At 36.0% G+C, this 13,092-nt stretch overlaps 1 protein-coding gene across 6 annotated transcripts in view; it reads left to right on the top strand.

Moving 5' to 3' along the window:
• LOC140167985 (paired box protein Pax-6-like) overlaps window positions 1-13,092 on the top strand; it is a 119,600-nt gene that overhangs the window by 87,789 nt on the left and 18,719 nt on the right. For 4 of the 6 annotated variants that reach the window (XM_072191294.1, XM_072191292.1, XM_072191289.1 and 1 more), the window contains one exon: window positions 6,164-6,247. The exons of the other annotated variants lie outside the window; for them this stretch is intronic. In XM_072191294.1, the coding sequence (XP_072047395.1) occupies window positions 6,164-6,247 (84 nt within the window). The remainder of the gene's footprint in view (window positions 1-6,163; window positions 6,248-13,092) is intronic. 6 annotated transcript variants of the gene reach the window in all.

Genomic DNA, 13,092 nt, shown 5'->3' with positions numbered 1-13,092 from the left:
ATCTTATTATTGTAGAAATTGGCTTACAAATTTGTAGTAAGATCCAATATTTTGTGAAGAAGTTTTAATTATTTATAGGTCATTAAGGTTTTTTTGAATAATATTTTAGCATTAAATTCTTTAATCGAGTCTGTCGATTAATCTGCAGTACTGAATCCCATGTCAGTTGTAGGCCTGTCGTGAGGAACCTGTAACGAGGTGGTCTGGCCGACACTCTGGCACCATCAGTTCAACTTGGATGTTTTTATTTCGCCTTTCGGAGCCGATGTGCCGAAAACAGGCATTGTCCATGATGAACTCATGCATACTAATATCTCCATATACGACAACCATTAGATTGACATGTCAGAGCCTGATTGCAAGCAACAGAAGGTATATTTTTTGGTTTAGTTTGGGTGAATACAGGGTGCATTTACACAGTTTCCAATGATAAAGCCCCAAGGAAGTTTAAAAAGTTAACAATTTGGGAAAGGACAGGTGTAATGAGAAGTTTTTCTTGTAAATTAAATGCTATCTACTGTAACAATGTTGACAGTTGCTATCTACCGTAGATAGCAACAATACGGATGGTTGCTGCAAGCTCTGCGAAGTTTTGCTTGTGAATTAAATGCTATCTACTGTAGATAAGCAATAATGCTGACAGTTGCTGTAAGCTCTTACTTGTAAATTAAATGCTATCTACTGTAGATAAGCAATAATGCTGACAGTTGTTGCAAGCTCTTACATGTAAATTAAATGCTATCTACCGTAGATAGCAACAAAGCTGACGGTTGCTGTAGGCTCTGTGAAGTTTTGCTTATAAATTAAATGCTATCTACCGTAGATAGCAACAAAGCTCACGGTTGCTGTAAGCTGTGTGAAGTTTTGCTTGTAACTTTAATGCTATCTACCGTGGATAGCTACAAAACTGACGGTTGCTGCAACTTCTGTGAAGTTTTGCTTGTAAATTAAAGGCTATCTACAGTAGATAGCAACAAAGCTGACGGTTGCTGTAAGCTTTAAGCTGACGGTTGCTGTAAGCTCTGTGAAGTTTTTATAAATTAAATGCTATCTACCGTAGATAGCGACAAAGCTGACTGTTGTTGTAAGCTCTATGAAGTTTTGCTTGTAAATTAAATGCTATCTACCGTAGATATCAACAAACCTGCGGTTGCTGTAAGCGCTGTGTACGTATCGGGCTACTTGTGAGCCGCAGTAACTGGTCCACACGGGCAAGTTGATCAAAGAAAGTATGCATGAGGTATGGTGTAGTAGTTGAAGATAGCTTTAAGATAAGTTACTATCTGCTAAACAAGTTTGGTGACAAAATGCATGCTCTTTTCTATAGTGTACCGTCTTCTGCATTGAATATATTCTTGAGTTGTTTAAATTAAAGGAACAATAATTATCATTAAAATAGAAGTCATTGCCTTCTGTTGCATTTAATTATTGCAACATATGCCTATGTTCTATATGAGATTTTCAAAAATTCGCGTAGATATTATCGATTGAAAGCATGACAAATGCCATATTTTGCCTAACATTTTCCATCATACAAAGAAAAAATATGCTAATTATAACTCACTACAAAATGTCATCCTTCTCATCATGTTTAAAGCTTTTATGTTCAGAATTCACAAGACATTTATATAAAATATCTCCATACAACCCCTTGACGTTTATAATAACCCATGCAACGGAAGTCAATATGTCGTACGTTTTCACTCAAAGTTAATTCTTTGCAAGCGGTTCACAGATTATATAAAATGTTTTGCTCCAAGATTTGTGTCTTATCTCAGCAACATCAACTCCAATACTAGGCATGTTTGTACTCATTTGAATGCATTTTTCATATACATTCCAAATATGGTTATAAAAACCAAAAATATTGAAATATTAGCTTTTTGAGTAATATTATGGGCTTGTCGTCAACATGTGACGTTCGTAAGCAGAAGGTTTGCACCGTGTTTGTCGGAGATATATATTTGAGCATAATTTTCTGTCGCGGATATCGTAGTTGCCAAATATCCGTTTCAAGCCGTAGAACTTCCCGCAGTTTGTCCCGGTAGCAGCTGCCGAATTTGTCCCGCGCACTTTGAGATGAAAAGAGATGAGTTCAAAGAGGCTTTCCTTTCTTCTTCTACTATTTCTTCTTTCAAAGCTGTTTTTTTGAACAGAACCTTCCGAATAACAGGTGTACGCGGTAAACACTTATGACGACTTGGCTGTTTATTAAATGGGTTTGTTATAGGTCTATTTTAAAGAAGGCTTTCGTGAGATATTTGATCGAGTGCTGATATGAAACTTTTTTTGTGCTCATATAATGTGTAAGAGTTTAATGTGGAATTTGAATAGTTGTGTATCAACGACATCGTTCAAAGATAGTGTATAGGTCTTTTTCATGCATATCTACTAATTTGATGCTTTTGACGGATATTTTGACAGGTGATAATGTTTGTGAAGGAGGATGAATAGAAAATCTAAACCAAACAATAGAAACATTTCATGTTTGTGAACGAGGATATATAGAAAATCTAACCCAAACATGCAGTAGAAACAATTGAATCTACACATACCAAATATAGAAACACGTTTTACAGTAGCAAGAAAGCGTTCCTCCCTTGGATCACTTTAAAAACACACAAGTCTTGAAGATAAAATGGACCTTGAGCTTTCTTAATTTTACACTAAAACATGTTACCAAACGCAGCTCGGAATTGCACAAAATTCATTTAGGCTCCGAGTCCCACATGTCAACATTAAATTCACTAAGTGCAGGTCACGACCACACATAGTAATTTCTACTAATAAATTAGTTCATCTTAGCAAAGATCAGAGAGGCATACTCAAATCGCTCACCTAAGCATAAAAATGAAATAACAATATAAGGCATACAGATGCAACAGAATAAACAGGGTTGGTCTTTTCACTTAAAACTCAACTTGTTGCGTTATCATATCACAGTAGTGTTGTATTGTTGGTAACATAAAGGACAGAAATGGAGTCGCTTTAGATGCGCCGAGTATACCAATGGTCAAAACGTCCATCTTTGTTATTTCATGGACAGAATCTAAACATTGGCAGTAATTATGTGTACGCGTCTTCGTTGACCATTTTGTTTTAATTTAGCCCTGAGTCAGGGAGAACAATGAACATGACATCAATAGTGACCATTTGTCACGTGTCAAAACAAAATTATTATTATTATTACACGTGTGTCGTAATAAAATTCGAGGTTGGTTTTAATTTTGAATTAAGTATGGAACTCACGTAAAAATGTTGAGTTGAGGTCCCAATCGTCAGGCTTGTGTTCAATCACCTCTTTGAAGTTTTGGTGACTCCTTTCGCAAGAGGGCAGCATACTATTAACAATACCGGACCAATTTTCCTCCCCTTCATTGTTGAGCGATTTTGCCTTCAATAGCGTTGGTTTTGAAAATTAGTTTTATAGGAGCTTATAGGCATAACATTCATTTAAATAATACCGTATTTACTTTTTGTGGCAACATAGATGTAAGAAAGAACGAGCTGAAAACTATATAATATTGTCATAGTGAGTTCAAGAAATGCCAAAATTACCAGTTACTTAAAAGTTTCACTAAGTACTGCATGCAAATTATACCTTCTTTCAGGATGAATACAACGGTATACGGTAAGGCACGGTACAATTTTGGCAAATTTGACTGGGCTTCTGTGTACCTGCAGAGCGCCATCCTTTGATTATTAAAACATTAGGGTCCCATAAAAGGCGTACTCTAGCTGGACTGATGGCGCATACGGGTTTACGCATGCGTCTTCTTCCCTCATCATTTCAACATAACATTTATAATAAGATCATTTCAATCATTTATTTTATATACTGAATACTCCGCGGCTTGAGGCAGTAAATCTCGGACCGCCAAAAAGACATGTATTAGATGAAACAAAATACAATTATGACGAAATTTGGCGAATACAATTACGATGAAATTCGGCGAAGTTACCTCCGAAAAGACCGGTACTGACAATTGGCGAGGATATGCTTCTGTGCAAGTATGGGTTAGCTCGCCACCACGAAGTATATACGTAGGGCAAGTAAAATGGGGCTCAAGTTAAATCAGTTTGGGATTGATACAAATATTTTCTCAGAAAAGTGAATCTTTTTGCTGAAGATAATTGAAGTAGGCCTACACATGAAAATATCAAATTGAGTAAAAGTCACGATATTCCCTGATAATAGCGACAACATAATACCATATAGACACTACCCCATTAGTACATATCTCGCCTTTATAACACATAACACATCGCTTAAAGTGTCAAGCATTTACTCGCTCCATCAATTTGTCTCAGCAGATTTCTGTGATTTGCGATGAATTGGACCGAATTTCTTCCTGACCGTTTTCTTGTTAGCCTACTATGCGATGATAAAATCCTGTGTTAACCTTCTGCCTTCTAAAGTCGAAGTTAAATTTCCATGACTTCTCATTTTTATGACTACATCTGCATGAGCAATGTATATAACTGATAAGTAAAAACATACAGCATTCAGTTACCATGCACTTAAGAATTTGGGGATATATGTCGATTTTGTGACTTTTTGTGCACTACATTGGCACAAAACCGCGGACAAAGGCAACATAATTGCAACATATAATTTGAAGAGGGAAAATTTCTTCTTTCTAACGACTTTCGAAGATCTTCTGTGTCGATCTATTTCGGCAATGGGTACATTTAGTTGGTTTGATTATTGCTGTCTACTGAAGATAGCGCAGACTTCGCGAATGACTTATTCTTATTAATTTTTGTTTTAACTTCATTATCATCAATGAGATGTTAAAGATATGCGCAAAAAGATTACAAATATATTACAAAAACTAAACTATTTAAATAGTTGCATTAAAAAAAGAATTAATCAATAATTCGTCAAAAAAGATGCCGAAACATGTCCGAACCATGATACCCTTCACGCCCTCTACCGATTACTTATGCTTGCCTTGATCATTTTGTAAACGTAGTCAAAGCCCAGAAGCCACAATGTGCTTTTTCACCCAGTATTTTCCTCCACTCCTCCCAAATGGGCGGGCGTCCTAACAGTGACCCTAGGGGCTACTGTTTCGTCCACCATGCTTCCAATATACATTATGATTCTTTGTCCATTTAGACCATACTTCCCGGTTGGGTATTGTTAAATCTGCCAAGCCACAGAAAAGCATGTTCTGAAAAACAACAAAACAACACACAACAAAAACAACGGTTCTCATTAAAAAGTTGGCATTGTGCGCGGCAAATGAGAAATATCCGGCGACTACCCTATAGCGACCAACTCTTGTCGTGTTTCACACCAACACAATCCAAACTTGTTACGATACTACCAAAAAGACACAGGGTTGAAAACAATGCAGAATGCAGTAATGAAATTTTTGTTCATAAAATGTTGCACCGAGCAACCAGGTTTTGTTATCCATGTGTGTACCAATTTCACGCTTCATAATGTATAATAATTCCAGCAATTTACAAATCATAAAAGGTATCGGTTTGTTCTTATTGTGTTTAATTCTTGAAAGAGTTTAACTGTAAACTTAACAATAAATGATATTGTGTTGTAGTTGTGCGACTCATTTGTCATCGCAAAGTGACAACCCGTTTATCGAATTGATTTAGTATATTATTGATAGTTGGACGATCTGGTTCGGTTTTATTCTTACAATTAGCCAAACAAAACGCGAAAAGGGAAAACACGTATAGAGCAATGACAGTTCAACTTTCAGTGTCATTGTGAAACCGTTACCATAGTTACCGGTGGTGTTTTTACCTTTTTATTCCAAACAATAATTTGTTTATTCTTTTGTTAGACATATAAATCTTATACATTCCGGGTGGTGTTTAGTAAATACCTGCATTGGTTGGCTTTGGGATTTTCTTTAATCAACTTTAATTGTCGCGAAATAATTTGGTTCACTTTACTTTGGGTGACTTGTACTTTAGGCAACAAGTACATTCGCGTCTTCGAAGGCACTGTTCAATACGACTTGTATTTTGAATGGCTTGTTATTGCTGGTACCGTATTCTAGGAATTATCGATGCCAAAAGTCATCAATAACTATGTCGTGTGTGGTTTCAGATAAAGCTAAAAACACGAGATTACGCAAAATCATAACAAGTGAATTTTTCTAAAATGCTATCCAAATTTTGTGCTATAAAGTTTCAGATGGGAGCTATAATTGGTCGTGGTCAGTATTGCAGCTAGGCTCATCCAAAGCAAACTCACTCCATCTCGATGATCAAAGTAAGGACAAAAGCTGCTGCATGTATGTTTTTGGCACTTGTGATTTCTTGTATATTTGGCTTGTTTATACGAGTTAGCAGTGCACGACACCGCTTTAAAATCACCCGTAGTTTTCCCGGCACTAAAGTATACCACACCACTGCCTTTGTTAATAATTTTGCACTTGTTGAACGATGTTATAGCACACTTATTACAGAACAGTTGATTCAAAACAAGAATATCTGACTCTGGATAAATGAATGTTGTGAAATATTAACGCACTTTGAACATTTTGCAAAACACGACTCTGTTTCTTATTCTAGTATCTTTTTAAATGAGGCAAAAATGCCCTATCACAGTTACCGTCGAGTCTCATAACTTTATAAACCACATTAAAATGCATATTAAAATGTATTTATACACAACTTTTTGCTATAAAATATAAAATAGAGCAGTTAGTCACTTCACTTGCATAATTCAAATATATATTATGATACAACTTAAATGATGAAACTTCACATGAAAGTTTGAAAAGAAACAATTATAAAATATTCCCAAAAGTTATTCAAATTTGTAGATTTTAGATGAACTGCATGGTTATATTTTCCAATTAAACATTACAGTACAATTTGGCAGGTTTTACCAACCTAAAGCTCTCCCACCTTTCAAAATATCTTTGTTTTCTATATATAGTTAAAAGGTTAGCAGTACTTTAGCACTGTTCATATGCCCGGTTGTCGCCTAAAAGAGCAGCGGCAAAGGGAACCAAGCCTGGCTTTGTGTCTTTGTGATGCTAAATTCAAGTTTCTTGCTACCAACGATCAATCATGTTCGTGTGCTAGTCTAGCCTATAAAAAGTTAAAACAGCCGCTTAGCTCCTTTATTCTATGCAAAAAGTCGTATCCTTGACTAACCTGTACGGTAGTATGCTTCTTTTTACCATAGCTTATGCTAGCCTTGATTCAAAACTTTATCAAGAAAATGAGTGCACATTTTAAGAACTTCTTCGAACAATTTACTTTCTTCAATCAAAATCTTGCTCTAAAGTATTTGCAGAATGTTAAAAAAAGAAAGAATATTACAATATTTAATTTGTATTGTACACCTTTTCTCCATCTTTATATAACAATTAAAACATAACACGCATATGAAAGTAAAAAGAATGTATACAATTTAGGAAACAAACCTATAATTTACATCTGAGTACTGCACTTTGGTAGAGAAAAAAAGTTAATTATTAGTTGAACCAGCGATCATGGTATTTAATCCGCGACGCTTTTCTTCTTCTTGACTAGAAAAGTTTCTCACGTAATTAATCAGTTATGAATACAGGTTTGAAATGAATAAAGGAATCTAGAACCATGCTTTACTTTCATTAAAAAGTAACTTGAACTAGGTGCAAATGTACTTTAGTGAATACTGTAGGTTTTAACTTATAGAATAGTACATGCAGTAAAACTATCAAAAAAAAATACCAAAGATAAAAGTGGAAAAAATTCGAGAAATCAAAGGACTGATAATATCTTCTAGAAATTAATTAATACTCGATATAACATCTGTCAGGTTTTGACAAAAAAAAAGTACAACGATAAAACTTGCAGAAGTCAACTAACTTTTCGATAAGAAACCCTTGCCAAAGTAAGTGATGCTGAAATGAAGGCTGATTTTAACCAACTTGGATATATCTATCACCAGCACCATGCAATCAAATATAAATAAAAATAATAAAAGAAAACCTTACGGAGCTGGCTAATTAAAGTTACAATTACACATAAGGTCATGACCGTTCTCGCGGGAGTCCATTTCCCCCCTTCACCGATCCATCTAATCGTAAGTCACCATCCTTTCTTCTCCTGCCAATGAGTATCATTAAAAACAACTCAACAACCAAATGGTCAAGTCTAAATTGCTATCAAATTCTATAGTCATTACGACTCTTAAACGATTTAAACCAAATCAATCCCAATGATTAATTACATGTCTGTTATAGAGACTTTGACACTAGCACCAAAACGGAAGCTCATTCTTTCTATTGGCGAGACAGCGCCAGGTATCCCTCCCCTCTTTGTCGCCCCTAGGCCCCCTTTAACCCACACCACTCGTTCAAACCCACACCAAATTTTAAACAAATTTCAAAATTATTAACATTTCCTACCATATTTTAACAAGATGATATGCCTATTAAAAGAAAGGTCAATTAGTTTTAGATATCCTCACCAAATAGTTTAGGTAATGTGAAGTAAATTTGTATAAAAGCAGCTGAGTTTTGCATGTAAACATGGTATCATATCAGCCGCAAAACATTTAAGTGCAGTCATTAAACCTCATTTTACCTAATCAAGACCCCGTATATAGTCTTAATCAGCATTCAAACGATATTATATCAATAATCGTTGTTGTTCAATATATAATCAAGCGTTGTTACGATCTTGTGCCAAATAAAGTCATTTTTTTATTTTCTGTCGATAGGGAGAAACTTGAGACAAAGACACGGATCGGGTAACTCAACTCCAGTCCAATATTTGCATTTTTTGAAAGAATACTGTAACACTATCCGTTTGTTTGCAGTTGAGATTGTAATGCAAGGAAACATGGTGTTTTATAGCATGAGTATTTGATGTTGGAAAAGTCAAAGTGGATTGGGTTTCAGATCAAATACCCATACACTTTAAACACACCAAAAAGAGCTATTTTACGCGGACTGAGTATAAAAATAGCTACATTTACTATCTTCGGGAGATAGCTATAGTTGCTATCTTCGGAAGATAGAGCTACATTTGCTATCTTCGGGAGATAGCTATAGTTGCTATCTTCGGAAGATAGAGCTACGTTTGCTATCTTCGGGAGATAGCTATAGTTGCTATCGTCGGGAGATGCTTACAGTTGCTATCTTCGGAAGATAGCTATAGTTGCTATCTTCGGGAGATGCTTACAGTTGCTATCTTCGGAAGATAGCTATTTGCCAGTGGCGTAACTCCTATGGGCTCTGGGGGGCCGCGCCCCCGGGCACCCGGGCTAAGGGGCACCCTGGCCAGGCCTGGATACACATGCATTTCAACACGATAATACTTTGTTATAGGAACGAAGTGGACACCTTTACCTACCATGGAGAGAATTAATCTTCATTTGGGTGCCCCCCTCAACACAAAATTTTCGCGCGCTTCGCGCGCAGTGCACCTTAACTTGTCATTTGAAAGACCGAAATTCAACTTGATTATACCAAATTAGTGGTACTTAAGCCTGACATTTCGCGCCCGCGCGCAATTGTTTTAGGAAGAAGGGGTATTTTGTACTCTTGCTCCCGGGCGCCACAACCTCTAGCTACGTCACTGCAGCTAGTGATAAATCTTGAAAAGTAAAGCCATTGGAGAAGATGAAAACATTTTTTGTTAACATGAAGTTCATTGAAAGATGAAATTAATTTGATCGGAAACACTGTTTTTTTAAAAGTTATGTATATATGGCTTTCAATCAAGTGCATAGCAAGCTTTCTTGGTCGGGGGGATAATATTTGAGGGCAAAAACGAAAGCAATTTTGCGCTTGCATAATTTTGACCCGGTATTTTCAGAGGGAATTATACATATACCGGTTTTCTTAGAGAGAGTATGTACATTTAAGTCATTGATCTTCCCAAAAAGGCTTTATTGAGACAATGTGCGGGCGTAGCGAGCAAAATGTTTGCATTTTACGCTATTTGGGCCCAGGGTGGAAAGGGCTTATACTTTGATCAGCTCCTAATCGGCGGGCCTTATAACATCGCGGATTAATATCAAAATATTTTACTTTGAGAATTGTTTTGTCACACCTCTCCAGAAGCATCACAAATTACTAATGCAAGTCCTATACTTTGTCTACTTTCTTTAACACACAAAATATAGGCCGGACAGGTCAAATAATGGCTCTCTTAACGTGGGTCTACTTTTGGCGTAGTGGTAAAAGCCTAACAAGTCCCGCCTATTACGAGCTGATCAAAGTATAATAGGGACATTGTGCGCGCGAGCAGCGCGCAAATCTTTTGTATTTTGCACTATTTTGGCCCATGATCGGGATGCATTTTGGTGGAAAACGGGCTTCTTGTCCCTTTTCTTTTCCTTTGCGTTCCCGATTTTCTCTTTCAATTTTTGTCGGAAGAGCACTTTTCTCTTTCATTTTTTTTGTCCGGGGGGCTTTGCACCATGCACACCATTGGTTAGGGGCACCGATCTACTTTCGCCCTGGGCACCCTGAACCAAAGTTACGCCACTGCTATTTGCTATCTTTGGGAGATGACGATAGTTGCTCAATTTGGCTAGTTGCTATCTTCGGGAGATAGCTATAATTGTATAACTGTAATATTATATTGACCTGTGTTGTCTACTGAAGATGGTTCACGAACATGTAATATAATTCAGTCCTATACATTTAAAATACATTTTACTTTCATTAAGGGCTGGGGTATGAACGTTTGGACAGTATTTATTTTGGGACATTAGAGCTCATCAGACATATCGAATTGCATTCTGAATATGAAGAATGTCATTCTGATATCAAATAATTTTGATTTTTGAAATTCGCAATTTAATACACATTTTATGGCAAATCATTAAAATTGATATTTTTGATATTTAACAGTACTTGAAGTAAACTTTATAAATCTGATGATTTATACTTAAAGTGTATGTAGGTGGGATGAAAAGCCGACGATCAATTGAAAATGTTGACCTTTCGTATTGAAGATATGGATTTTTTTCCCAAAACACAAAAAAAATTAGGTCTTTTTGGGAAAAAATCCATATCTTCAATATGAAAGGTCAAAATTTTCAATTGACCGTCGGCTTTTCCTCCCTGCTACATACACTTTAAGAATATATCATTAGATTTATATAATTTACTTCGAGGACTGTTATATATCAAAATTTGAAAAATATCAAATTTTTTAATTTGTCATAAAATTTGTATTATATTGTGATTTAAAAAAATGAAAATTATTTGATATCAGAAAGACATGCTTCGTATTCAGAATGCAATTCGATAGGTCTGAGGTGCTCTCATGTCCCACAAAAAATACTGTCGAAACGCAATAAACGCTCATTTTGGATCCCTTAATCAAAACAAAAATCTTTGATTCATAGCATGTGTCAAGGCCTTTAAGTGAATGCAAATTTTGAAAGTTTGTAATTTAATCACTTCGAAAAAAATATACATATGCTATCTTCAGCAGATACCCATTTTTACCCTTTTTGCGTCCCTTTGTTTACATGTTTGATAAAATGAACTAAATTATTTCCATTAGTCCAGTGTCGATTATTTACCTCTTTTCTTTCACACAACACAAACCTTTTAGTTCCCATTATTATAGCTAACATATCGGCTATAGAAAAGGACTTAGAAAATTGATGCTCTATTCTCTTAATTTTCCTCTACCGCCATTTTCATGTCTGTTTGCTTAAGAGAAAACATCCGCTATAAGTGCGGTAAGGATGCCTCTGGAAATCGATTTGTGCTTGGTGAAAGTATTATGTCAGGGGTCTAGGTTTTGTCTTTCTAATGTTTGCTCATCATGGTCATGCTGGTAGGAGAGTAATGAATTTAGGCAACCATGCGCAGGCAATTCTTGCTAATAAATACACCAAATATGATTCAAAGGCTACCCGGGCTATTACGGCGATGATTAGCAGAAGGCTTCGGGTTACTTTGATCACATCGGCAACTGTACTACAATAACATAAATCTACATGAGGTTGAAGTTGTATTTGAGCAAGCACGTATTTCACTTTATGTGCTTTTGATAGTTTGATTGGATTTTAATGTGCAAATTTTAGTATTAATGGACTGCTTTTACTTGCAAAGAAATATTGGTCTAAATTGACTTCAGCACACAGACAAAAAACCGTCCCCCTTTCCTTTCTACCATTGTCTACACAAAGAAGTTTAGGCAAAGCTTTGCTCTGAATCTCGTTCGCAAGCCACCTTTGACATTCAATTTTGTTTACTGTTACAGTTATTTCAAATCATTTTAAGACCATAATATAGCCAAATATTACCAAGAAAAGCCCTAGTTTTTTATTTACTTTACGAAGGAAATGTTTCATAAGCTAAGCACAATACAGCAACACGTGTAGCAAACCCAACCCTCCGGCTTCTAATATCATTACATGAAAGCATGCGCAGCTTCCTCCTGGCGCCGAGTCGTCGCCCAAAATGCAACCACAAATAACCCAAGTTCCTCTTGATTTTTCTTCTAGAGTTTTCAACAAAAAAAAGTTTTTGTAAATCCGCACAAATCTGGCTGCAATTTTTTGTTGTTCAACTTTATTCTTACGCGCCTCGATGAAATCAAAACGCCCAAGGCAATCACCTCGGTATTGGCGAGCCCTGGACGGGGCCTCATAACTTCGGTGATGTATTTATGCGCTGCGCCGCGCGGCGTGACCCGGCTCAGTAAAGTACAGTTCGATTGTTGTGTTGTTTGAAGGGTGTGAGGCTTAACTATTGTTCTGTTTTGAACTTCAGCTCATTCATCATTTTGGTAATTAGCTGAAAATGTGACAAGGAACAGAAGTCTTCCGAGGAAAATAAGAGAAGCAGCATTTTGTATATTATTATCAGAAATATGAAGTGTAATCTTAAGCAATATGAATAAAGTAACACCATTGTTTCCACTTTAAAAAAGTATATTGACTTAACAATGATGTCCTGCAATAATTTCAAAATAAGCTTACTTAAAAAAATGAAGGATCTGTCAATGATATGCTTCTACAGTTGGTGATGTATTTATTGTCAGGTCGCGAAGGAAGATAAGGTAGTTTTAACAAGAGTTTTGATAAAGGAGAAATAGCACTGATATAACAAAATTGTTTTCTAAGAGCAAAAGTAGCAAATAATA

The sequence above is a fragment of the Amphiura filiformis genome, chromosome 13 (assembly GCF_039555335.1).
Source record: "Amphiura filiformis chromosome 13, Afil_fr2py, whole genome shotgun sequence".
In the NCBI taxonomy this organism is placed as follows: domain Eukaryota; kingdom Metazoa; phylum Echinodermata; class Ophiuroidea; order Amphilepidida; family Amphiuridae; genus Amphiura; species Amphiura filiformis.
This window is presented reverse-complemented; position numbering and strand designations above follow the sequence as displayed.